The sequence below is a fragment of the Sporothrix schenckii genome (assembly GCF_000961545.1).
Source record: "Sporothrix schenckii 1099-18 chromosome Unknown Cont38, whole genome shotgun sequence".
NCBI classification, from domain to species: domain Eukaryota; kingdom Fungi; phylum Ascomycota; class Sordariomycetes; order Ophiostomatales; family Ophiostomataceae; genus Sporothrix; species Sporothrix schenckii.
The window spans coordinates 3,146,080-3,172,225 of record NW_015971139.1 but is presented as its reverse complement, the minus strand read 5'-3'; the positions used below and the strand labels follow the sequence as shown (position 1 = coordinate 3,172,225).

Genomic DNA, 26,146 nt, shown 5'->3' with positions numbered 1-26,146 from the left:
CCCTAACTAACCCTAACTAACCCTAACTAACCCTAACTAACCCTAACTAACCCTAACCCTAACTAACCCTAACTAACCCTAACTAACCCTAACTAACCCTAACTAACCCTAACTAACCCTAACTAACTAACCCTAACTAACTAACTAACCCTAACTAACCCTAACTAACCCTAACTAACCTTAACTAGCCCTAACTAACTTGGTGTTGGCAATATTCGTGTTACTTCCGGTCCCCGTACTGTGGGTGATGCTGGTGATGCTGGTGATTTGGACATCCGTTGAGCTGGCGTTGATGCTGCTACTACCGGACAATATGCGGTCTCGTCCGAGGAAGCTGACCGAGTTTCGACTTCGACCCATCTTTTTGGTGACCGGAGTGGCCGGGGATACTACGTGAGGGAGGATCGGGGATGGCGAACGTGACGGCGGTAATGGTATTGATGGTGATGGAGGTACGGCGGTTGCCAACTCCCGGACCATCACATGATTGCAGGACAGAGCCGACGCCGACGCGCCCGCCTCGGGGTGGTTTATAATGGCAAGGCGGAACGACAGGCCCTGGGAGACGGTTTCGTCATCGTCATGGGGTGTGATATTCGCGGGCCGCGACGCGAGTGCAAGATGCAGCACATGCGAGTCGATGCATCGCACGCCGAGCCCATGCTGCAGCGCTCGATACACGCTCTTCAAGGCACGTCGCAATAGGACCAAATGCCGACTTTGGGAACGTATCTTGTGGCTCTTTTCCAACTCCACATTTTGTGCAGTGAGTGTGTCCAGGCTCGCGATACCGTCCTTTATGCATGAGAGCAGGTCGTCGTAGCTGGTTTTGCGTAGTGAAAAGGACACCCGTTTGAGCAGGCGCTGACGAGTGCTGTTGATCGTACTGTTGCTGCTGCTATTGCCCTCGAGCAACTGGGCTGTCCCTTCTGGCCGCAGACCGAGTTTGTGATACATTTCTTGGATCGCAGCGTAGACGTCTCTGATGGTTGTTTGGAAGACGTCGTGGGATCGCCATAGCCGCATCTGGATGCCCGTTTGTAGATGGGGCTCGCGCCACAGCGGACCAAACGGTTCATTGAGCATGGCCTCGATCTTTGAGGGCGGCGCTAGGCCGACGAGGAGCTTGTCGCCCTTAACATTAAGATAATCCGGTAAGTTTCCTGTTATAGTTATTTGAAGAAAGAAGGAACAAATAATTATTGGGCATCGTGTGCTATTGTAACGCTCGGGCAGTTTGACATGGCGATAAACGCCCCCCGCAGTGGGTCTGGGGCAGAATGCCAGAGGAACATAGCACGACAGACTTTCGAGGCACTGGATAAGAAAAAGTCGGGGAGTTTAGCGCTGACGAGTCACACATCAACAGACCTCACAGGGCACTTTGGGGTACAACTTGATACTCTACCACAGTGGATTAATTATTCATTCTTTTATTTATTGACTCCCTATCGTAGTGTCTTTTCACGCTTTTTATCTGTGACCGATGCCGATTTGACAACTACAGTAGGGGCCAAAAGGCCGGTCGTGTGCTCGGCAACCATCACGATCGTTAGCGTTCTTGCGTCCACAGTGACCGAGGCAGGGGAACAATGTATAAAAAATAAAGATGAGAAGAAGTAAACATGAATATGATGAGAATATCCGGAATGAAATTGATGAGAGTGAATGCTGTTTATATTTTTAAAGGCACTTAGATGACATTAGGGTTGCTGCGTTGCTCTAATGGCTTCAGTTCTTGGCTTAGCCTCGGCCTCACCCACACCAGTTACCAACACGTGGAGGCGAAGATCGGCCTTGCAAAAATAATTAAGGAGAGGAACAATTAAAATTGAGATAATATTGGGAGAGCGGCAGTCGGATCCTAGCCCACGAACAAACAAACATTTTGGCTAACAGAAAAACAAAAGTGATATCATGCTGTAGAAAGAAAAAGGACAAATACTACAGGGCCCAGATATGCTCCATCACGTTGTCTTGTCCGGTGGTCTCCCTTAACCCAAACGGGGATTGTACATCATGGAGATGGACAACTGCAGTGTCAACGGCATTCTCTACGAATTCAAACAATGCCCAGGCAAACTAAACGACATAACAGAACAGCCTTTCACGATTTACGCCGATGTAATGTATGCTCAGAAGACCAACTCTCTCGTAATGCATTGGACAAAAGTAAAATTTTCATACACTTCCTAGCCCTAACCTTCTAAAATATGTACGTCTTCTTCTTTCAAAGGGACGTGGAAAGAAGATCCACTGGCCGTATCTCTAAAGACGGGATGCCGTATACCCTGGCCATTTTTCGAAAAGCTTATCATTTCTTCATATTCTGAACGCGCCCAAGCCAATAACTTGCTCCAGTCACGACACATGTGGGTGCTGGAGAATTAGCCCAAGAAATGGAATAGTCGTCAATCCAGTTAAGGGTGATAGACTTGTATCGGCCGAGCATTACAAGAAGGACCGAATAGAGTCGAGGCAGTGTGCTGAAACGTAAGCAACAGTAACGGAACAAAAGGACGAGTGACAACGAGGAGAGGAAAAAAAGAAGGGAGCATATATGAATAAATTCTTACCTGTGTGAGCTTCAAGGACTAGCCCAGTCTCAAGCTCGGCAAGATAATGATCCTTATAAATCATCTTCCTCAGGTGATTCTATTGTCCTTCCGTAAAAAATTATTTTATTGTGGCGTTAAGACTTATCCTACTTTGGGTCGGAGAGGCCATTGCACCTTGCTTTGGTCGCCCCAACTCCACCAGCCCTTCCCACCGTTTCTAGACACGGCTTGCCTTTTTTCACAAGAATTTTGCATATATCCCAGGTGTCGTTCAGCCTCTTGCTCTTCCAAAATTTACTCCTCCCTCGACCTAATCAGATTCTCCATTGGAGTTTCAAAGATGCCAGTTGCCTCCAGACGCGCCCGATCCCACAGGACGTATGCCCACCGACGCAGATGGCTACGATCCTCTTGGTATACCCAGTTTTGCCAGCTTTCATCTATATGTGCCCAGCGCCAGACATCCGCCGGTCCAGTATCAGGGTCCGCAAAGAATGGCGTATGGAAGTAGCGAGCTTCGTCCTCCGGCTGTATGTCATCGTAGAAGACGATACTGTCATATTCGTTTGCTGCCATTTGTAGCCCTTCGTAGAGGAAGGAATACGTGGGCGCTGGGTTTCGGCCGGCATCCAAGAGCCGGTACCGTTCCTCATATGTTTCTGCTTCCGTAAGATGATACAACCTCGCAAGGCCCCATGATAGGACGTGTTCAAGAGGAGGTGAGCCCACCCCGACGCCGTATGGCACACACGAGACACCCCAAGAGATATCATGCTCTGCGACGTCATCGAAAGCTATCGTTGTTTTCTCGTCAGTACAAAATATTTAAGCGGAAACAGCTATCTCTGTGTGGGAAACTGACATGGCGACACAGCGCGTGCGAGGAAGTCGTGTATGCAGCCAAGCTGCTCATTCTCCCAGCGCGCAAAATTGGCAAAGAAGAGCTCTTTTTGCTCGGCGTACAAGATGGATGGCGTTGTTCGGGTCAGACTAGTAATCGACTGCTTCGTCGGGACTTCCCGGAAAAGGTTGCAATAGATTTCATTGCGGTACAATGCTCGCTCGATGCGGCATATCTCTTGGTACGTCGCGGCCAATCCTGGCTGGGATTTGTGGAGGGCATCTTGGCCCAAAGCCGCAGTCACAAACTTGGTGGCCCAGCGGTCCACGTAGATATGGAGTCGCCCAAGCAGAAGCGCGTCCCGCAGCGACAAAGACCGGGGAGGCATAGATCTCCGGCGGAGGCTGTTAGCGACGAAATGCTCGACCGCGTCTTTGTCATTTTGCTGCGCACCATGGGGCCGCAGCTGCAAAGAAGCAGCGGCGGCCATCGCTTCAGGGAGCACGCTATCATCGATCTGGTTCCGCAGGACCAGTGCTGTGGTGGATGCCTCTGCCTCTAGAAAACAACCATAGAACAACGGACACGACAAGACTGCGGCGCGCAGGGATTCGACATCTGGCACGGCAGAGAGGATCAAGTGCACGAGCTCGACCGACAGTGTTTCGATGGGACTTGCTTGACACTGCCGATCTTTTTCCATGGCGATAGTCGAAATTTAGGCCGTAATAATACAGGCTGTGTAAAGGGGAGAAATGTGACGACGGAGCGACATGCCCGCCCACAGAATTACAGAAGGCGTTCAGATCAGTTGACGACTTGTTCAACATACGCTAGCCCCGATTAGTCAACGGCGGTAAAGTGGACACGCCCAAGGTACTGACCGTTTGACATTGGTGAGCTTTAACTGGCGCTGTCGCTGTCTGCGTGTGGGTGCAGGCGTTAAGAATCTTGTACGTTGTGGTTAAATACCGGATATTGGCCAAATACGAAGGATGTAGTATATGATTGGTTCTTGTTCTGGAAGGGCGAGATATCTTTGGATGTAAAATGCCTTTTGTGTTTACACTCCGTACTCTGTTTTATAACATACTTAGTCATCCTTGTGCAGTCCCTTTGTTTCTAGCACGTGACTATCCTTAGGGGATGTCCTTGACCGCCCTGGCCTCTTTAAGCCTCGTGGTTCCTCAATCGTAACCAGGACGTTTGACCACGATTTACGTAATAAGTCGCAGCGAAAGACCCAGCTTTCATATTTTAAGCTTAAACTACGGACGATATACTCGTATATGTAAGCATGTATCAGCAAACTTAGTAACGGATTCTTAATCTAAAACCTAACCCCTTTTATTATTTTCAACTGCACTGCAATCGTCGAAATATCATCACACTTAAAGACCAAAAACTTCTTTCAGTTTGAATGTTCCGAAAAGCTCGCTTTTGGTATTAACTTTTCGGTTGGCAAACCTTAATCGACTCGAAACAATGGCAGAAGGTGACACTCAAATCCCTTCGCCGACAACGGCATTTCAGGCATTACCCTTGAATATTACCGATGGTCACCAAACAAATCTCGCCCCCACACCCCTATCGCGACGATCGACTCGATATGATACTGTTACCCAACATAAGGGATCCCTCTCCGTTCCCGACTTTGACGGTTCCTTCGCTCGCAGTTCAACGTATACACATAAGCCGGCCGAGCGACCCTGGTTTGTACAGCGCAGTTACTACACTAGAGGCTGGACAGACCCAAGCATCTGGAAAGCTGCCGTTGTGGAAAGCGTCGGCACTTCAGCACTGGTGTGGCTTTCGGGCCAGTTTGGTTTGACCATTGGCGGATATGGTGACAAAGATATCGGCTCTTATGTGGCTATTTGGAGTGGCGTGCTCATCGCCAGTGGCATCTATGCAACAGCTCCAGCATCGGGGGGGCACTTGAATCCATTAATTACCTGTTCAACGGTCGTCGCTGGATTGTGCCCTGTGCCACGCGGATTTATCTACATCATGTTTCAAATGATTGGAGGCGCGGTCGCAGGCGGGCTCTTGCTAGGTACGTGGGGGAGCGCGAAGGCCATTACATCACATGCAACGGGCTGTTGGTTCGATCCAACAGAACAGTCAGCCGGCCAAGTGATGCTTCTTGAGATATGCTCATCGTTATACTTGGTATTCCTTGCGTTTGGGGTTGGCCTGGATCCGAGGCAGGCTGTCATTTTTGGGCCGCAGTTGGGGCCAGCATTGGTTGGTGCGGTTTTTGGGCTTGTTGCTTTCGTCACAACGGGAACGGCGCCGGGGTATTTGGGGGCCGGTTTAAACCCAGCGAGGTGTTTTGCTTTTTCCATAGCAAGGCGGGACTTTTCATATTATTGGATATGGTTTCTGGGGCCGATTATAGCAGCAGTGTTACATGGGGTATTATATAATTTCATCCCACCATGGCACGCCTCCGGAGACCATAAAAAGAAGTCCTAGTGTTATCACTAGTAAATAAAGACTCCGTCATTACAAATCTGACTACATAATGTGTTAAGATAACTAGAGAAAGTCCACTCGTGCTACTCATAAGGTAAACTAAGGACCGAAACACCACACTTAAGAAGCTTGTCCCGAACTTAATTATCACAAGGGAAAAAAGGCGATAAATATAAAAAGGCGACGTGGAATTCGATAATCGTACTGAAGTGGGGTGGAGTGCCGTACCCACAAACACACGTACACATTAACCAAAAGAGGCGGTGACGAAAGGATTACACTGATGCCATATTCCCCGAACTATTTCTAATTATGATGTATGGTATCTTGTGGCAACCGCGGATCAGAGACACGCTTGGATAGAAATATATACATACATATCTAGGTACGTGGGTTTCAGCCTACACAAATCTACAAACAGCATTCCATGTTGGACAGACGTAGAGAACGCAAAGAGTGTGGCCAGTGTGGTGCATGTGGGCACTTGGTGTCCTCGACGCGGCAGGTTTCGCAGGTTTCGCAGAAAGTTGGCCGTAAGCGACCGGCACTGACAGTGGGTGTTGGAAGGAGATAAGGTAAGGACAGAAAAGACGATTTTTTTGTTTTTAAATTTCTGGTGAATAAAAGTAGAAAATGAATATTTAAGCTTTTGTGCTTCGGTTCAAAAATGCTTCTAATGAAGCAAAACAGTTACAGGACAAAGTACGCCATGATCACCGCACAATAAATAACAAGCAAAAAAACTCTAGTTGCTAAGTCACGATTTAAAAACCAGACTGTCACTTATTGAAATCACATAAGTAAACAAAAAAGAAACATAAGCTATTCTGATGTACAATATAGTCGCCGTGTATCTCGCCTTGTTGGCCACCGTTGTGCGCGAACAGCCCGGCCAATATCTGTGACGCGAAGGCATTGTATCCAAGTTCGTGCTAAGTATGTAAACATACAATGTGTTCACTGACTTAATAACTTGTCTCCACATACAGTCCCTGTGGTGAGCAATCCCTCGGCCACAGGCCACGAGGTCCAGGGGCCCAGAAAAGAGACACTGGCTTTACGGTGTTTCCACAGTGATTCCCTGATCATGTGGTCCCAGCTAATGGTGTTGGCGGCTGACGGCTGTCAGGATAGACGGTTTTGGCCGGACCATCTTTAAAATATACCAGTAAGATGAATACATAGCGTCTCTCGTGACGAAATAAACCAACGTATTTCTTCGTTTAGATGAGCGACTAGCTAGATGACCGACACCGGATCTGGGCAGGCAAGCAGCATCGGGTAAATATCTATTAAGACTTTATTCCTCCACGTACGAATCGTAGGCGTACTTCTTTCCTGGATGGTCATTGCGAAGGCCTTGTTGTCCTTTTCCATAAATCCGCTCACGTGCGGTGAGTGCTTCACCTCCGTCTGTTGGGAGTTCAGGGTAGATACCACGCTTCCGAAGCTCAGGAATCAAGAGGTCCACAATGTCCTCAAAACTTCCGGGCGTAATAACATAACCAAGATTGAAACCGTCCACATCTGCCTCACGAATCCATTTTTCCAGCTCGTCGGCTACTGTTTCCGGACTGCCGATCGAGACAGGCCCCAGACCACCGATTGAGGCACGCTCAGCAATGACCCGTGGTGTCCACTTAGGGATCTCCTCACTCGTCGTAGAGAATGCATCAAGGATGCTGTGCACGCGGTCCGGAACGCTCGCGTCATCTCCAGTGATCTCTTTATCGAGCGGCAGGGCAGATAGATCAATTCCTGTCCAGCCACTGACAAGGACAAGACCCCCAATGGTTGAAGCATACTTTTTGAACTCTTCGTGCTTCTCCTTGGCTTCTTCGTCCGTGCGGCCAAGGACTGGTGTGAACGTTGCAAAGACTTTGATTGAGCGTGGGTCACGGCCGGCTTCCGCGGCAAGTTTTCTGATGTTGTCGATCTTCGGGCGAAGCACAGCAGGAGCGTGGCTAGACACAAAGATAGCTTCAGCATGCTGTGCCGCGAAAGATGACCCGGCACTGGATGTGCCTGCCTGGAACAAGAATGGTGTGCGTTGCGGAGACGGGTCTACGATGTGCCGAGAGTCGAGATTGTAGAAACGACCATGATGGTGGATGGTACGGACTTTGTCAGGGTCCGCATAAATATCCGTTGCGGCATCTTCTGTTACAGCATCATCGGCCCAAGACCCTTCCCAGAGTTTATACGTCACACGCAGGTATTCGTCTGCCTGCTCGTACCGAAGATCGTGTTCGATGGGTGCGTCGATACCAATCGCCTGAAACGCCGACTTCTTCCAGGATGTGACAATGTTCCAAGCAATTCGGCCGTCCGTCAAGTGGTCCAGAGTCGAGAACCGCTTCGCCAACAGGAAGGGCGGCTCAAAGGAAGTGGATGCCGTGATACCAAACGACAGGTGTTTGGTGACAGCTGCCATTGCAGTGATTGGCTATGGTATGTTAGAGTTTTGGTCTGCCATTGGATTGCGTTAATAAAAGTATCATCATACAATACTGGGGTCCGTGATGGGCCACTGTGCAGCTCTGCGGATGCAGTTGTCAAGACTGCCCTCGTAGGTATCGTAACCGCCGTACGTATCGGCGAGGAACAACGCATTGATGCCACCTCGCTCAAGCGTCTTCGCTAGATCAATCCAGTAGTCAAGTTTGCGCTTGGTCGCAGATTTATCTTTTGGATTCTTGTATGCATCTTAGCAATTTTCCTAGCCACTCAAACCGAAGATCCGCACATCCGTATTGCACTCACCTTCCATTGCCCTGGCGATAGGTGGCCAACCGTAGACATATCAAATGCATTCAAAAAGATTTGGGTTTTCCCGTTGCCCAGATCATGGGCCGCTTTGGTTCCCGTGTCTGCCATTCTGAATCGTGTACTGTCGGCACTGTCCTTTCAATGTCAGCTTATCCTTTTTCCAGTTCACGGGCAGCAACGTGTTATATGCTTTTTTAAAGACAGTGAGCCCGATATCGCAAACACCACGCGGGAAAAACTATCGGGGTGTCATACCACATTACCAAAACCGCTCAATGTTTACTAAATAGTCATGTCGTGATTCACACTCCTATGATCTAATCTGCAACGAATCCATCAATTAAAAAGTTGGCATGTTTCGCAAAACCCTCAAGTATACTTTGCCCCGTACGTTAAAGGAAATAGCCATAGCTGGGATGCGATGCATATGGTGATGTGCTGGCGCCTTATAGTCTAGGGATAGCGCCATATGGTAAGTGGGGGGCATCGACATTAACAGTTCAGGTCCCGATATACCCGAGGGTGGCAATAAACATATACCATCTAATTCCGCCAGGTAGAAGTCTTTCCATACTATTTACCTATGCGCATAATGGGTATCTAGGCATTGACTTTGCGATCGTGTTGGATACATCTTCTGTGGCCGTGTACATATATAAAACTCGAGGATATCTCACATTAAAAACAAATTCTCATGTATGGTACCAAGAACAGCATATAGCAACCAGCAACACTTAATTTCCTTCTTCAACATGTCCAAGGAGATCGAGCCACAAGTTCTGTCAATACACGATGTTGACGTCAACGCCAGTTCCGCTGTGCCTGAACCACCACAGGTGGCTCGCCAATCCTTCGAGGGGCGGTCCCGTGGTGCCGGTACAGAGCTGCGGGATGATCCTGAGGCACGCGTTGCTTTCCTCGAAACTTTTACTGCTGAAGAGGAGAGGTCAATCATGCGCAAAGTTGATTATCGTTTTTGCGTTTTGATTGGCATGATGTACATGATCAAATCTGTAAGTCGTCATTATCACCAACACCACACTAGAAGCGGATGAAATATTAACACCTTAAGATTGACGTAAACAACATGTCGAACGTTAAGGTGCTCCAGGTAGGCCAGCTAAGCAACATCTTGAAGGAGCTGCAGATGACTGCCGACCAGTACAACTGGTGTGGCTCAATTAATGGAGTAAGTTCTTGCCTCTGCCTTGAAATGGTGAACCACAGACCAACCAAGTTGCAGATCGCATACATTATTTTCGAAGCGCCGAGCAACCTTTTGCTCAAGCGATTCTCACCCCATGTCTGGCAAGGCCGTATTTTCCTCACTTGGGGTATTATCACGGCGTGCCACGCGGCTGTTGAAACGCATAATCAGCTCTGGGCACTGCGTTTTCTGCTCGGGTATGTTACAATTATTGTCTTCCGTCTACATGTCTTAATTATGGAGACAAATTTGGAGACAATTTTATGTCTAACACGATTTCAGCATGTTCGAGGCCGGCATGTTTCCCGGTGTCATGGCTCAACTATCAAGCTGGTACCGTACCGACGAGATTGCAAAACCAGTGGCGTGGTTCTTCGGTATTTCAGGCTTATCATCCATTGTGGGCTCTCTTCTCTGTTATGGCATCAGCTACATGAATGAGGTCCGTGGCATAAGTGCCTGGAGATGGGTCTACATTATTGAAGGCTGTGTCACGATTTTGTTCTCGGCTATTGTGTTTTTCCTTCTGCCAGACTATCCAAAGTCCCCTCGCTCCCACATATGGCTCACGGAACGCGAGCGCGAGTTTATCGAAGCACGACTGCCTGAAAATGCGCCGTTGACGAGCGACCCGAATTTTTCTCGCAAAGAGATCCGCGCCACCTTGAAGTCACCTCTCATTTGGTCCTTTACTCTTTCACAGACGCTGGTCAATCTTGGCGGCTACTCGCTGACCTGGTATCTTCCAACGATCATTACAAACCTGGGATTTGCGGCCCTCCCCAAAAACCAACTGCTGAACATCGTGCCTGCATTTGTTGCTATTCTCGGTCTTATCTTCTCTGCCTGGTTTATAGACCGCGCTTACATTGTTCGCCCTGCATACATTATGATCATCATGTCGGGCATGGTGGTTTGTTTTGTCCTCTTCTTTACAATTTCGAATCGAGTGGGCATATACATTGCTTGTATTCTGGGGAGCTTATTCTATCAGTCCTATTTCATTCCCTTTTGGGCTTGGCGATCGGCAACCTTGGTCGGAACTACCGGCACTGCACTGACATATGGTCTTCAGTCAGGAATAGCACAGCTTGGAGGAGTTGTTGGGCCACAGCTATTTCAGAGCCGCTGGGCTTACAATGGCTACAAGACCAGCTTCGCTATAGCTGCTTCGTGCATTATTGCTGGTTGGCTTGCAAACATTTGGACGTGGTACCTCACTCGCAATACCGAGTATGACGTCTTGCGTGTTCAGCGGAAGGCCATCAAATCTCGCAAGGAAGGACGAACCGTATTTGACGATGACATCCGCGTCTATCGTGAGCGCCAGTTCTACCAGGGAGTGCATTTTCAAAAAGACGTCGAAACAAAGTCTTCGGACTCCGTTTAGTCCCGAGGAAACTAGATCCTTTAGTGAGACATACGTTAGTTTATGGGTGTGTTCCCCTTGACAGCCCCGAGACGGGGCTGATTTTATCCAATGGTTTAGCTCCGTTGTAGCACCGTGGGGTCGTCCGGCTTGCACATGAAATGGGTGGCAGTAGATGGCTGGAACACTGTCGCCTCAGTCAGAATTTTAGATCTATGATGAAAACATCATACAAACGAAACGCACGACTTTTTATGTAACCGGCATGATTTAAAATGCTGTCGTAATTAAGTTTCGACACTGGGTCTTCTATTTGTTTGATATTACTTATGATCAACTTTTGCTGAATTTCTTTCGGTTATTCGATGGTAGTTATCGAAACCACATATTCTTAATAGATACGGTGCGGGCCCATATAAGAATTTAGAACTATTACCTATTCAAACCATGGCATATATACAACATATACCCACAAGGAACACTGATACCATATTCCCCGAACTATTTTCAATTATGATTTATGGTATCTTGACAGATCGCTGGCCGGGCACTCCTGCACGTGCGCAGTATTTCCGATTCTGTACGATATTTAAGCCCGAGTACTGCGCCAGTGAAACTATAAACTGTCATTCATGATATGTTAAAGCAAAGAATGTTGATGCTCCACATCGACAAGCCTGTACTGGGCATAGCTTCATTTCGGGTCTCCACTGCCGCTGTTAATTGATTGGTTATCGAGTCAATCAGGGCTCGCCATCTTGCAACGTTATGTCGCCGAGTTGCAGTCTACATGTCACCACTGCATCCGTGGTCGCGCAATTGCTATGTGACGCGTCCCGGAGAACAGCGCAAAATCCTTTTACGAATCAAATCATAATGTGCAGTAAACCAGAAATAACAGACGACTGGAGACAAGGTGTCAGAGATAGCCGATCTCTGACACCTTCACGCGGGCATTAATTGCTATGTTGCGACGGGCGAAATGGGCTCTACAACTACAATATAAATACGATATAAATATTTCAGCACGTCCCAATATGCTGCTCTCGTGAGTACACGATATCCACCCATCCTTTATACCCACTGGTGTTGCTACCGCTGCACGCTACGTTGACCTTGCTAATTGACCAAGCATAAGGCCGTCCCTGAAAGCAATATGGCTACTACCGAAAAGAAGAAGTGGTGGAAGATACAGTGGTTTGCCGAAGACGACACGCCCGAAGAGCGCCGATTTTTAACCAAGATGGACTCATTTGTCATCCCTTACCTGTTTATCTCTTTTTGGGTCAAGAACCTAGATCAGAACAATATCAGTCAGTACTTCTGTCTGCGGTCGCTTCTGGCTATGTAAAACACTAACCTGAACTGATAGACAATGCCTACGTCGCCGGCTTAAAGGAGGATCTCGGCTTCTATGGCAACCAGCTTATCCAGCTTCAGACTATGTACATCGTTGGTGCCATCGTGGGACAGGTGCCGTTCCTCTTTCTGTTCACATACATACCCATGCACTGGCTATTGCCCGGCATGGATATCGGCTGGGGTATATTCACTCTGGTGCAGTATCGTTCCACCTCCTTCGCAGAACTGGCTGCCTATCGCTTCCTTGTCGGTATTTTCGAGGCCGCTTATTTTCCCGCCGTTCACTACGTTCTGGGATCCTGGTACAAGCGGCAAGAAATCAGTCGTCGCGGTGGGATATGGTACCTCGGCGTTCCTATTGGCAGCTTAACGGCCGGCCTCGTTCAGAGCGGCATCACTACCCGCCTTGACGGTGTCGGTGGTCTTTCTGGCTGGCGATGGATGTTTATCATCTGCTCCGTCATCACTCTTCCCGTTGGTTTGATGGGATTCTTTGTTGTTCCTGGTACGATGGAACAGCCTAACCGCCGGTTGTTTAGCGACGTGGAGCTCGAGATCTCAAGAAAGCGACTCACCCGCAGCGGTCATGCTGTTCAAGGCAAATTCAAACTAGCACATATGAAGACCACGTTCACAAGCTTTTATTTTTATGTGGCTGTTCTTGTCGATGTGCTATTTTGGAACGGCGGTGCCAATAGCGGCGCCTTCTTGCTGTGGCTCAAGTCTCTCAACCGTTACTCAACGGCAAAAGTTAACCAATACGGAACTTTGCCTTCCGGCCTCGGTATCTTCTACACACTCTTCGTCAATTTCTCTTCGGACTTGGTTTGGGGCCCGGCATGGGGCATCACGTTTGCTGCGACAATGAATGCGATCGCATTGTTAATTTTAGTATGTTTCCGCTCCAGTGGATTCTTAACAATCTATTGGGGGCACGATGACTAACAGGCTTCACAGACAATTTGGGACGTACCTGAAAGTGCCAAGTGGTATGCATTCTGCACAACATCATTTTCATATGCGCTTTCTAGTTCGCTCTATGGCTGGATCAACAACATTCTACGCGACTCCCCTGGAACACGCTCATTTACATTGGTGTTTATCAACATCATAGCCCAGTCGTCGACGGCATGGTAAGTAACGGTACCCAAACTGCCTCGTTGTCCCAAGAAAGCTCTTCTTGACACTTTTCGATCAACATCTAGGCTCGGTATTCTCACCTATCCCACCGTCCAAGCCCCTCGGTATAAGCGCGGCTATGCGTATAGCTTGTCCTGTGCTGTCGCGCTGATTATATTTACACATGTGCTAGACAATGTTATCCGCCTCAGAAGGTATAATAAACTAGTTATGCTTTTTATATCTATTTATCTTCTAGCGATTTACCTATGTTGAATATTACTAACGTCTGTCAGAAAACACGAGGCCCAAAGAGCCGCCGAAGCCACTGACGAGGTACGCCATTTTCCGACATTAGTCGAAAGAAGCCTTAACGACGAACCTAAAGACCCCTACACCATTGTCACAATTCAAAGTACAAAATCACCTTAAAAATAAAAGAGATGAAGGAAAGGATAAAAACGATATTAAAATAAAAAACGGGATTTTGTTATCAAAACGTTCGTGTAAAAAAATGCGTATACGAATACTATTAAAGAGAGTAATACTATTAAAGAGAGTCAGGGTCACGGGACATAACGTACAACTAACACACGTAACAAAAAATTCAAGGGTTGAAAGGGTAAATCCAGCACTACCTAGGACAGAGGTAACTTGATACTCTTTGGCAATACCAATAGTATTCTGAGAATGAGATAGCAGGGCTACATGCTATCAACCTATTGTCAGCAAACTCAATCCTCCTCCTCCTCCGGATCATAAATATCCCCCGCAGGAGTCTTATCCAACTGTACCTTATCCTCCGTGACAATCGGCAAAGCCGGTACAACAACCACAAAGACTCTAGCCACTGTCCCGCCCCTGTTCACCCAAGCATGATTCACACCTCTGGTAACAATAACATCATGTTCCTTAAGTGTCTTCTCCTCCCCGCCATCAGTAATAAATGTAACAGATCCACTGAGAACAACACAATAATCCAGACTGAGCGTGCGATGCATCCATCCTCCTTCCTGGTGGGGAGGTAGATCTATAACTCGTGCTGAGGGACCCTTTGTGTCTGCAAGGGGTACAAGGATTCTGTACGGATCATTATTCTCTAACGGACGTTGGTTGTCCGCGGGGAAACCGCGTGTACGATGGAGTTGTATTATGCCGAATGCGGATTTTTCAGTTGGAAGAGAGAATTCGGGTGCCGTTGTGGGATCGTAAGGTGTAAGAAGCTCGTCGGAGGCGAAGTAGCCGTTTCCTTTTGGGTCATTTGCGGTGAGAACGCGGCGGACTGGCGTTGACAGCTTAGTCATTTTGTTTGTATATTGAAGAAAAGATATTCGGTAGTCGATAGAATGATGAACGAAATCGATATTCCGGAGGAAGTCGTATCGTAAATACATTTTCGATCTGATCAAGTCGACGTGTCAACAAACTGATTTGTAATGTACGGCTTTATACGGCCGTACTGTGTAAAGAACATACAATGGATTAGGGCAGTAAGCTTAGAAATCGAAGTTTCTTATTGTTTTTCTAATCGGATTATATTAAATTAAATGTATAATTGGCCAAAGGAGTAGTGAAATGGGGCGGAGTGCCGTACCCACACAAATAAACGTACACAACAACTAAAGAGGCTGTGACGAGTACTGTAAAGAATCAGGTACTACTGAAAGCCTGCCATTTTTAGCGGCTTCTCCACATGGAGCCACATACTAGGAGGTATTGTTTTCATATTTACATCCTTTGTTTCTAGTTGGTGTGTGGTTAACCTATTCTTTTTTTAACCTACCCCCTTTTTTGTCGGGAAACGGTGTGCTTGTTTCTATCTATTATAATGTATATCTCTCTTTTTCTTTAATCCTTTTCTTTACCACTTGTCTTAACTCTTAGGTAGAAGTGGTCTTTTATCCCTTTTTTCGTCTCGAGGGCGTACGGACTTTAGTTAGAAGTCTTACTAGACTGGTCTGTTTACTTAGTCAAGAGGGATCTAAACGGGCAGTTCGACTTTTCTTAATTACCTTAAATTTCCATTAACATAGGGTCCACGGCCATGTACGCCTGGATGGCTACCATGTTCTTCTTAGAACAGCCTATGTCGATCCAGTATCCCTCGTCGTTTCGGAACATGACCGTCGCGTTGACTGTAAAGTAAAGTCAGTTGGGATTTTCAGCTATCCCGTTGTAGTAAAGAGCAACAAGAAAGTGAGGGAGACATACATCGGCGCGGTGTGCTCCGTTCACCGCCTCGGCCCAGGACAAATACCTCGGGTTTCGTACCCTGCTGCGTGTGCTTTTCTTTTTCCTTGAGCTCGACGGCGTTGGTTAGGTCCAGCCCCTTCCACGCGGCAGACCAGCTGATGACGGTGTAGGCCTGCTCAAGCGCCTCGCAGATGAATATACCCTGCTTACGCCGCACCATCTCGCGCGCTATAGCCAGGTTAATGTCGGCCTCACCGGCCATGAAGATGCTTCGCACGGACTGGCGGTTCATGTAGGCGATCTCGCTCGTGGGCATGTCGGGCTTGTACTTGAAACGGGACGACGCAAAGGTGAAGCCGTTGTGAATAAACCCGTCGAGCACGGAGCCGGTGAGGCTAGGAAGACGGCCGCGCACTGTTGCAAATGCATTAAAAATTAGTAAGATACTTCGTTTGAAGTGACACTGGCTGATTTGCATTTTATCCTCATCCGTGATGGTGGCACACGCACAGTTCATAGTCTGATTCAAAGTCATCATCTTCGCGTATGGTTTGTGCAAGCGAGCGAACTGGACAGGGAGGATAATCAGCATTAATCCAACCACCATGACAGCCCACCCAAGCATCCACTGAGTGTGAAATACAAACCTTTGTAAGAATGGCCGTGATAACATCATTGTCTGAGATGCCCGGATCGCTACCGTACGTCTCCAGCTCTGCGGTAAACCGTTGGCGCACCGATTTAACCAACGAATGCGGCATGAAGAGAATGTGATCTACCTCCTCCTTGTAAAACACAAGCTCGAAAAGGAAGCCCAGAATCATAAAGAACATCTCGCCCCAGCGCCTGACATGCATTTTCCCCACCCGCCTCGCTTCGTCCGGCGTGAGGTCGGCAAACTGCCTTTTGTACGGTAAGGGGTCGTCAATCAGAGGCGGCGGGGTCTGCCCAGCCAAGACGCCCATCCACGCATTGACGAGGGTCGTGAGTCCCATCTGGTCAGTGACCATGTGCGGCACGCTCATGGCAAGCACGCTGGCGTCATCGTAGAGCGTCATGTGGATATAGAGGATAGGCGAGTCGGTCGGGTCGTCCGCAACATGAAACGGCCAGTTAGCTGGCCGGAAAGCCGCGTCGTACACCATTACGGGCGGCAAAAACACCATGCCGCCTACATTGCCTCCGCTTGCGCTGCCGTCGGTTTCCGTTACCGTTTCCGCTTCCTTGGGAGTTGTTGACGGAGCCTTGAGTGATGGGACAGCCGTTTCAATCGATTCGCTACTCTTGTCCGACTCGGTCCATGTGAATAATTCGTAGCCATCGGTAAAAGTTTGTGGCACATGGTATTCGAAGACACCCCTTGTCGAGTTCCATACAAGGCGCCCTCCGAGTTTGCGCCAATGTTCCCGGATCAACTTGTCGAGGCCTGCTTTCAGAGCGGCGGCATCTAAGCGACCTTTGACGACGAAATGAGTCCGGATCCTAATGTTGTCCAACGGCTTCTGCTGGTCGGTCAGCGCAATCGGTATGACGTCCATTTTGTATTTGTATTACTCTCCTTTTCTTTACCGCTTTCTTTCTCTCCTGGTTCAATGGGAGCCGCAGACCTGCAGATATTCGTAGGTAGTCCGTTGTCCGTTCCTGCAGCGAGGCGAAAAAGCGTGAGAGGCTGAGAAAAGCGCGGACGAAGGAGTTACCCATTGCACAATTAAGTACGAAGTGTTGTTGTCGGTATGTTGGGATTTGAAGCCTAAGCTGCAGACGCACAGACATCGTGTGGGCCGTTATTATTTACAAAGATTAGATCCATAGGAGCTGCCAACAGTGGTGGACCCGCGGCCATATTAGCCATTATAAGGTTGGAGTACTTGAATCGTGCTGACGGGGACGTAAGCTGACGGTCGCCTAATCTTTTAATGCTTAAATCGATGTGATACGCAGAAAGAGGCGGAGTGCACACTCCAGCAACCAGGGTATGCCCAAACGACAAGATTTGCAGAGCTGTTTCGTGTGGCATACAAAGCTGTCAAGGGAAAAAAACTTTCCGACTTGGAGGCCGAGACCGTTCACAAGTGACTCCAGCAGGCAATGGTAGTTTGAAGTAGGTTGAAAGGCGAGGGCTGAAAGGAGATAAATTGATGTACGAGGACCAGTCTAGCCGACATTGGCAAGTTTGGTCACAAACGTAATTGGCTGTTTCCTTTAGAGAATAGAGTGTACAAAGTAATTACGACAATTACGACATACGAATTTTCCGAACAAAAGATACGGTCAGCACAACGCCCGAGACAACAGTGATCAATATGCCATCCTATCCCCAATACACTATTTACGTGGCAGAGGCCGTCCCTCGCTTCTAACAAAGGCCGTCGTTATTTTATCCAGCAGACTCGTCGTGACCCACCGATCTCTCTCGATAACCTCGCGGGGTCTTTCAATTCGGATCCACCGGCAACGACAGTACGTCGTCACTCGAAGAATAACTACATTCACAGATGGAGCGCTATGGAGAAGATTCCGCTTTAAGCGGATGATGCTAAAGGCAGGCATGATCTTGTACAAGACTGGAAGGACAACGACGAATTACTACCGGTATGTAACATTTTACCCCACGACTTAAACTAATAATTCTAGACGATCTTCACGGATGAAAGTAGTAGTCAAAACAACACAAACAGCCAAAAAGCCACGATTTTTCGTCTCCTTTCTCAGAAATACAGGCCCGGGCTACGTTAACTTGAGAAACAATGTGAAAGCTCAAATCTGGTTGATGTTTTTGGGAGGGGTCGGATCGAGATGCTTCCTTTTCGGCCTGCCCATACCCCCGATTTGAATCCAATTGAGCACGTCTGGGCTATGATGGAAAGCGCCCTCGAAAGAAGTACCCGAATATTTGGGGAAAAAAAAACAATTTGAGGTGGCTGTTTTTGAGGTTAGAAATTGCTAGAAAAGTCAATATTCGACGATTCATGGAAGTAACTTCTGCCAAAACTTGGGTGGCTGGGGGATGTGGTGGGGGGGGGGAGAAGGTCCTGATACTTTGGGCATAACCATAGCATATTTGGAGTCCGTTTCTGTGCACAACAACGGGATGGGTTTAGCGCCACTGGCATTGGGATGGTGCGTTCTTTGCTTAATATGGCCACGGCTGGAGGTGATTGGCGGGTGGGCGAGGTGACGAGCAGATTCCGTTTTGTTGAATAACACAAAGACGGGTCTCTGATAAGAAAACGTCGCAACGCAGTAGCGAGTACCATCAGTCGGATAGCACCTCTTGACCGTGTCGCAAAATATAAATGCCCGTACTCATAGATAAGGTAATTGCCCGGAAGGCCTCGATGGCTCCCGAGCCCCCCAAGACCGACCTGGGGCAAGGAGAGTGAACCTCTTCCATCGCTTCGCATGTGCTTCGTGCTTCCTTTTTGTTAGTCTTAAATTTTTTTTTTTTTTGTAATTCTAGCAATATACATTATGGATCAACAGGCGACGAGTCTGGCTGGCTTGCAAAGCCCCAGCGAAATAGCGGCCGCGCAAGTACCTCCACTACACCAAAAACAACAGCAGAAGCAGCAGCAACCACGACGAGCGGCCACACGTGGCGAGCGGCCGTGCGACCTGCCGGCGACAAACGTTCAGATGCGTGCGCGAACCCGAGCAAGAGCGGTACGTGCTGTGCTCTTTCCACCAGCGGGAGTCCACGTACCTGAATGCGCCACAGCATAGACGCAAAGAAGGTGACGGCAGGAAATAATGATAACGGTGGAGGAGGAGGCACCTTAAATGTGGAAGACGAGTACGGCGACCATCTTCCCTTCGAAGTCACATTGACGTTTGTAACGACCGCCAGTGCGGAGTTGCCAGGCCCGTATTACGCCCGCTCCCGCGTCCCAGCATCAACTTAATATGTAATAATAGGAGGTAAAATATTTAGTTATACGTGTCAAAACAATATCCCCTTATAAAAACATAAAGAGGTGGCGGTGATGATACTTGTTGACTATTCACATTACAAAACACGAGAGGGATAAGCAAAAGTCCCAAATACAGCGACAACAAGATGCCATGATCTAGGGTCTGGTATCCAGAAAAGAAATGTACCGGGGACGAGTAATGTTCGGGACGAGCCAAGTGCCAAGAGAACTAAAGTGGTGTTACACTTTCATTGTTTATTTTCTTTACTTGTTGTTATTTTTCTGTATTTTGATTTCAGGTACTGTTTCATTTTTGCATCCCCTGTTTCCAGCTGGTCTGCTGCTGACCTATTCCCTTACCCGTCAAGGAAATCACATATTCTGCTATTGCCCCTTGTCAAACAATGTCTAATTTTCAAAACATACAATCATCAAAAATAAACAGACTTGCTTGTTTGCTGGCCAGGGAAATCAAGGGATTCCATGTCCCAGTAACGGTAACGGTGCCCGATTCTACAAAAATCACATCACAATACTTCTAATAAACATTGGCAATGTTACGATGCGCGTCACATCCTTTGCTAGACACTCACATTTCTACAATGCATGGGACGATGTGACCCACTTTTCCGTAGCTGCCAATTTCCTATCCCTTCGACCCTCATTAACAAGGGTCCTCGCTCGCACATTTCTTTATCCCCTTCACGCCTAATCGCGTCGATTTTCTTGTCGCGTTTTGGCTGTTTTTTGCTATGTCTTACTTCCGCAAAGAATGAAAGAATCTGTTTCACCGGGCCCTTATTCATCGAAAGCGCCACGTTTTCGACACATGTCCGTGGATCCCCAACGCATTTTGTCTTGCCCTGGAACTTTACGTTCTCGCCCTGGCAAGCCATCTCTGCTAAGACGGCCTAGCGTACACAGTAAAAAATGACAACCTCCCTAGCCATGCATAACCAAAACAGGTTGTTCTGTATCATTTGTGATGTACAGTCATCTCCAACTGTAGCCGTTTTCAGCCTTGTGTCTCGAACAACGCGCATAATCAAAACAATATCCGTTCTGACCTGTTGTGTTGGCCGTTTTAAGGGAATGCATCTGGGGATGCAATTCAAATATTGAATTCTTGAGAAGCCACATTCTAATCGACTAGTAGCATGTTCTAGCTCTGCCATGCCTTCGCTTTTCGTTTCATATCGTCCTGTCCATTCCTTCCAGAAGCAGCACGATGGCGGTTTTCATCGTCATGGAAGCTCCGGAGGGGCATAAAATGCGGCCTATTCGTCGTTTGCTTCATCAATTCTTTCATTGTTGTCCGTCCTTGTGCTTTTGCTGTCATTCATTTCACGTCAATCTTTTGACCTTTGGTGGTCGCAATTTTACTCTTCTCCCCGTTTAATTCCCTGTGTTAACACAACGTCACCAGTGTCAGTACTTGTTCACTCCTTTTATGTTCTTTGAAACTAATTTTATTTGTGAGTGTGTTTAAATCGCCACCCATTCCCATTACATCTATCGACACCATGATCCAACTTCGACTTTGCTCCGTGTTGGGCCTTCTTCTGCTGGCTTCAAGTGCCATTGCAGCAACCGTCTCATACGACTGGGACGTGACTTGGGTCAATGCCTCTCCCGATGGCTTTGAACGCCCAGTCATCGGCATTAACGGTGCTTGGCCATGTCCTACAATTGCGGCCAATGTCGGAGACACAATTGTTCTCACCATCAACAACCTACTCGGCAATGAGACAACTGGAATTCACTTCCACGGCATCGACCAGATCAACACATCGTGGATGGATGGTGCCAACGGTGTCGCCCAGTGCTCCGTGCCCCCTAATTCTTCCATTACATATCGTTTCTTGGTAGGTTACACAATGCATCGACTTCTCAATATCAAGAAACAGTGCCAACTAACTATTGTAACTGATAGGCCGATTCTCCGGGTACTTTCTGGTGTATGACAAACCCTGCCACATTTTCGGTTGGTCTTGATTTACTGGTAAAGTCTTACTGAAACTCTTCAACCCAATAGACCACTCTCATGACATGGGCCAATACCCGGATGGTCTCCGAGGACCCTTGATTGTCTATGACCCTCTAGACCCGTACAAAGGACAATACGACGAAGAAGTGGTTTTGACTGTCTCTGATTGGTAAGCATCTCCTCACAACAGGCCCTGGCGACCACAAGCAAGCTCTCGTCCTTCGTGTCTAACTGCTGCTTATTAGGTATCACGACCAAAGCATCACACTCGTCAGAAATATGATAACGACGACCAACACGCACTTCATACCTCCGTTCCCGGACAGTATTATCGTTAACGAGGGTCTCGGCGCCAATGTAACATTCGACAATGATAAGACATACCGTTTTCGCATCATCAGCTTCGCGGCGTTTGGTTCGGCCATGTTTAGCTTTGACACCAGCCACATGCAAGTTGTCATGATTGATGCCTCCTACGTCGAAAAAGCCAAAGCAACACAATTGCGTATCGCACCATCCCAGCGTTATGATGTGCTCATTTCCGTCCCGCGCCGCAGAAACTGCAAGGCAGTAGCCTCGGCCAATTACCCGTTTCTGCTGTCTCTTGATATAAACCGCGACTATACTAATGATCCCGCCCAGTCAGTCTGGCAACACAACTACACGGGTTACCTTGTGACAAATCCTACTGGCGACTTCCCCGAGGAGGTTGTAACTTTGTGGCAGCCTGCTGATGATGCTACATTTGTGCCGCTTGATGGCGCAGTTGCCCTGGGCCCTGTCTCTCAAGAAATCACGCTTGATTTCGACTTCTGTAGAGATGAAAACAACCTACCCCGCGCCTGCTTCAACAACAATACCTACATTGCGCAAAAGGTGCCCACACTCTACTCGGTGGCGACGACTGGGACAGACAACACCAATCCGATAGTCTATGGCGATGTTCTCCCCTATATTCTACCCTTGGGGACGATCGCCACAATCGTTGTCAACAACTTAGACGCTGCGATTCACCCATTTCATTTGCACGGCCACCAGTTCCAAGTGCTAGCTCGGCCGGAAAGCGGTGCAGGCACATGGGACGGCCAGGAGAGCAACTTAGCAGTCACACCGCCGCGGCGAGACACGATTTCCGTTAATGCCAACTCTTATGCGGTTCTTCGCATTCAAGTTACCCATCCAGGCGTGTTTATTTTTCACTGCCACATTGAGTGGCATGTCGAGATGGGCCTGACGGCGACATTTATCCAGGCGCCGGAGTTGCTGCGTAACGTCACGTTCCCTGCGGACCACATCGACAATTGCATTAAGCAGAACATCCCGTACCAAGGCAATGCCGCCGGGAACACTGCAGACGTGCTTGATACAAGTGGTTTCAACACTGTGCCACCTGTACAATACGAGGGGTAAGTTATTTTGCGTTCTAGTATTCTGCCATTGGTTTTATCCGCTCTGCTAATAAACTTGGTAGCTCCTTATATCCATCAAGTTAAGATCCTCCTACTAAAATAGGAAAAATCTCGTCCCTACGACAGCAAAGATTTTCACGCCATTACATTCGGAAAACCCACGGGTTCAACTAATCTAATTCTTGTTGTCGTTATATGTACCGTGTTGTTGAGGAATAAAAGAAAATTTGAATAACCGAATTCGAGAAAGTTGACGGGGTGAAGAATCGAAGTAATGTCCACTTTTTTAACCGCATAACCACACCGGTCCTTTAAAATAGTCACCGGTGTCACCTTTAGCAGTAAACCCGTTTGTTTTTAGGGCAATCATTCTCCCCTGGTCTGATAGCCACACCCGTAATTTAACGTTACGACACTCGCCAAGAACACAACATGTCGTCTCGAAAACTTACCAACGAGCTCGGCATTGCCACGCTGTCGCTTGGCAACTGGCGCGAGCACACACTTGAACCACGCCTCAAAGCGGCAGCGCGGGCGGGCTTCCAGTGGATCGACCTCTTTGACGAGTGCTGGTCGGCCTACCTCGCGGAACATGGCCTGAATGGAGAGGGCGCGGCGGCGTGGGAAGCAAGCGAGAATAACCTGGCCGTGGCGCGGAAGCTGGGTGTACTTGTGAAATCGCTAGGGATGCGCATTGCCTGCACGCAGCCGCTGCGCACCATCGAGGGCATTCTCGACCCAGTCGAGCGGCGAGCAACGCTGGACGGTGTGGCGCGGCGGTTTCCGTTTATGCGGGCGTTTGATACCGACCTTGTGTTTATGTGCTCGTCCATCCGGCGTGACGCTGGCGTGGCGCCGGCGGATTTGAAAAGGGTGGCGCGCGATTTGGCCGAGCTGGGCGACATGGCGGCCGCGTATGCGCGCGCTGATGGAGGGCGGATGCTGCGGATCGGCTACGAGGGGCTGTCGTGGGCGTCGCGCAACACGTGGTCGTCGTCGTGGGAGGCGGTGCGGTTCGCCAACCGATCCAACGTCGGACTGGTCGTGGACGCGTTCAACGTGCTGGCCGTCGAGTTTGCCGATCCGTACAACCCGGCGGGTCACGGGCGCATCTTTTCCACTCTCCGCGAATCTCTGAGGGTGCTAGCTAGGTCGATGGCCGCCCTTGTCGCCATTGTCCCAGGCGACAAAATCTTCTTTTTTCAGTGCGGCGATGCGGAGCGCATGAACCCGGCCACGTTCTTGCCGCCCACCGACCCGGCGGTACCGGTTCTCCTCCCGTGGTCACGCAGCCACCGGCTGTACCCATTGGAGCAGAAACGGGGCGGCTACATGCCGGTCGAGCTGGTGGCCGCGGCCGTCGTGGCCACAGGTTACAAGGGTCCTTTGTCACTCGAGGTCTTTAGCCACACGCTCAATCTGCCCGGCGAGAACGTCCCAGACGACCACGCGCGCCGTGGTATGGACAGCCTGCATGCGGTTGCCGATGTTATCCAAACACTTCCTCCGTTTTGGAAAGATCCCACTGAGTTGGAGCGGGCCGTGGACTGTGTCGTGCAGAGGCTAGAGACGACAAGTGATCCACGGGCGGCCCGTTTGTAGACCCATAGCTAGATGCAGAGACACGCGCACATCAAAGAATAGAATGGTGCACACTTGAGCAGAAACATGACAGTGTCTCAGTGTAGCATAGTCATCATCGCGTTCAAGGTTTCAATTTAGTTCCATTGAAGCGTATTCGTCACCTTCTGTTCATTTGTCATGTACATTGCTCGACCGATATCTTTGCTACATCTTAGCCTTGCCCTCTACCGCGTGCAGCCCACCCTCAGCTACGACATAGTCTCGGCCACGCTCCCAGCCGGTCCACGCTTGCATCAGCTGCTCGCCGCCGCTACCAGCCTTGAGTGTTTGTGGTGTCCATCCATCATTTGGTGCCTGCGACGGCGTGTCGCTTAGAGCCACCATGGCCCGTTGCTCGTACCGTGCGGCCTCCATCTCTGCATAGGTCAACACGGGCGTGCAGCATGCATCGGTGCCGTCAAACACGGCTTCCCATTCCGCGCGTGTGCGCGTCTTGAAACGGCCGGCAAGCAACTTGTGCAGGGCCGGCCAGGCAGCGCGGTCGTCACGGGGTATTCCACCCCAGTCTTTGTCGGACACACGCAGCCCCTTACACAACGCGGCAAAGAACTTGGGCTCCAGCGCGGCCACGGCCATATACCGTCCGTTGTCGGCGCACTCATAGACCCGGTAATATGGACAGCCACCATCAATCAAGTTTTCGCCCCGAGGACGGTCCCACTGACCGGGGATTTTTGAAGACACGCGCGGCGCCGTCGCCAGGTACGATACACCGTCTACCATGTTGGCCTCGACCACCTGGCCCCGACATGAAGTCGCGCGGGCTTGCAGTGCTAACAGAATGCCCGCAAAGCACACCAGCCCGCCCCCGGCAAAGTCGGCCAACAAGTTCCCTGGGGGGCTGGGCGGGAGGGGGTACAGCCCTCCTAACGTAGAGAGGACGCCCGACACGGCGAGATAATTCAAATCATGTCCTGCCATGGGGGCGTATTTGCCGTCGCGTCGGTAGCCGGTGAGGCGGGCAACGACGAGGCGCGGGTTGCGGGGCAGGAGAGTCTCGCGGGGTCCGAGGCCCAGCCGCTCGAGTACGCCTGGCCGGAATGGGTCAATGAGCACGTCGGCGTGTTCTACCAGGCGAAGGAGCAAATCGCGGCCCCGGGGGCGCTTGATGTCGATACAGACGGAGGACTTTCCGTGGACCAGCACGTCGGGGCTGGGTATGTCTCCCTGGGCCACACGGTCGACCCGGAGGACGTCGGCGCCGTTTTCAGCGAGCAGCAAGCCTGTAAAGGGGCCAGGAGCAAGCCCGGCGAGCTCAATGACGCGAATGTTTTCGAGGGCAGGCATGATCGTGTTGGC

General features: G+C 49.3%; 11 protein-coding genes across 11 annotated transcripts; 5 read left to right on the top strand and 6 right to left on the bottom strand.

Annotated features, from left to right (window-relative positions):
• Positions 1–180: 180 nt before the first annotated feature.
• SPSK_10711 (uncharacterized protein) lies at positions 181–1,086 on the bottom strand (the record flags this gene model as incomplete). The annotated part of the gene is made up of 1 exon (XM_016737013.1): positions 181–1,086. One exon carries the CDS (start codon positions 1,084–1,086, stop codon positions 181–183), a length of 906 nt encoding a protein of 301 aa, XP_016592764.1.
• Positions 1,087–2,852: 1,766 nt separating this feature from the next.
• On the bottom strand, positions 2,853–4,102 carry SPSK_06337 (uncharacterized protein; the record flags this gene model as incomplete). The annotated part of the gene is made up of 2 exons (XM_016733043.1): positions 2,853–3,352; positions 3,421–4,102. 2 exons carry the CDS (start codon positions 4,100–4,102, stop codon positions 2,853–2,855), a joined length of 1,182 nt encoding a protein of 393 aa, XP_016592763.1.
• Positions 4,103–7,177: 3,075 nt separating this feature from the next.
• SPSK_06225 (xenobiotic compound monooxygenase, DszA family) lies at positions 7,178–8,754 on the bottom strand (the record flags this gene model as incomplete). Its single annotated transcript, XM_016732932.1, has 3 exons — positions 7,178–8,323; positions 8,384–8,572; positions 8,641–8,754. 3 exons carry the CDS (start codon positions 8,752–8,754, stop codon positions 7,178–7,180), a joined length of 1,449 nt encoding a protein of 482 aa, XP_016592762.1.
• A 644-nt stretch (positions 8,755–9,398) lies between these two features.
• SPSK_06120 (pantothenate transporter) lies at positions 9,399–11,243 on the top strand (the record flags this gene model as incomplete). The annotated part of the gene is made up of 4 exons (XM_016732827.1): positions 9,399–9,659; positions 9,719–9,835; positions 9,890–10,050; positions 10,136–11,243. 4 exons carry the CDS (start codon positions 9,399–9,401, stop codon positions 11,241–11,243), a joined length of 1,647 nt encoding a protein of 548 aa, XP_016592761.1.
• A 1,135-nt stretch (positions 11,244–12,378) lies between these two features.
• Positions 12,379–13,721, top strand: SPSK_10705 (uncharacterized protein; the record flags this gene model as incomplete). Its single annotated transcript, XM_016737008.1, has 3 exons — positions 12,379–12,535; positions 12,595–13,475; positions 13,542–13,721. 3 exons carry the CDS (start codon positions 12,379–12,381, stop codon positions 13,719–13,721), a joined length of 1,218 nt encoding a protein of 405 aa, XP_016592760.1.
• A 716-nt stretch (positions 13,722–14,437) lies between these two features.
• Positions 14,438–15,007, bottom strand: SPSK_06655 (cupin domain protein; the record flags this gene model as incomplete). Its single annotated transcript, XM_016733356.1, has 1 exon — positions 14,438–15,007. One exon carries the CDS (start codon positions 15,005–15,007, stop codon positions 14,438–14,440), a length of 570 nt encoding a protein of 189 aa, XP_016592759.1.
• A 709-nt stretch (positions 15,008–15,716) lies between these two features.
• On the bottom strand, positions 15,717–17,434 carry SPSK_06167 (uncharacterized protein; the record flags this gene model as incomplete). Its single annotated transcript, XM_016732874.1, has 4 exons — positions 15,717–15,838; positions 15,915–16,310; positions 16,407–16,464; positions 16,544–17,434. 4 exons carry the CDS (start codon positions 17,432–17,434, stop codon positions 15,717–15,719), a joined length of 1,467 nt encoding a protein of 488 aa, XP_016592758.1.
• Positions 17,435–21,330: 3,896 nt separating this feature from the next.
• SPSK_06663 (uncharacterized protein) lies at positions 21,331–21,893 on the top strand (the record flags this gene model as incomplete). Its single annotated transcript, XM_016733364.1, has 2 exons — positions 21,331–21,672; positions 21,843–21,893. 2 exons carry the CDS (start codon positions 21,331–21,333, stop codon positions 21,891–21,893), a joined length of 393 nt encoding a protein of 130 aa, XP_016592757.1.
• Positions 21,894–22,073: 180 nt separating this feature from the next.
• SPSK_06412 (uncharacterized protein) lies at positions 22,074–23,204 on the top strand (the record flags this gene model as incomplete). The annotated part of the gene is made up of 1 exon (XM_016733118.1): positions 22,074–23,204. One exon carries the CDS (start codon positions 22,074–22,076, stop codon positions 23,202–23,204), a length of 1,131 nt encoding a protein of 376 aa, XP_016592756.1.
• A 431-nt stretch (positions 23,205–23,635) lies between these two features.
• SPSK_06383 (uncharacterized protein) lies at positions 23,636–24,805 on the top strand (the record flags this gene model as incomplete). The annotated part of the gene is made up of 1 exon (XM_016733089.1): positions 23,636–24,805. The coding sequence occupies one exon, from the start codon at positions 23,636–23,638 to the stop codon at positions 24,803–24,805; it is 1,170 nt and encodes a 389-aa protein (XP_016592755.1).
• Positions 24,806–24,991: 186 nt separating this feature from the next.
• On the bottom strand, positions 24,992–26,134 carry SPSK_06401 (alpha-methylacyl-CoA racemase; the record flags this gene model as incomplete). Its single annotated transcript, XM_016733107.1, has 1 exon — positions 24,992–26,134. One exon carries the CDS (start codon positions 26,132–26,134, stop codon positions 24,992–24,994), a length of 1,143 nt encoding a protein of 380 aa, XP_016592754.1.
• Between the last annotated feature and the right edge of the window lie 12 nt (positions 26,135–26,146).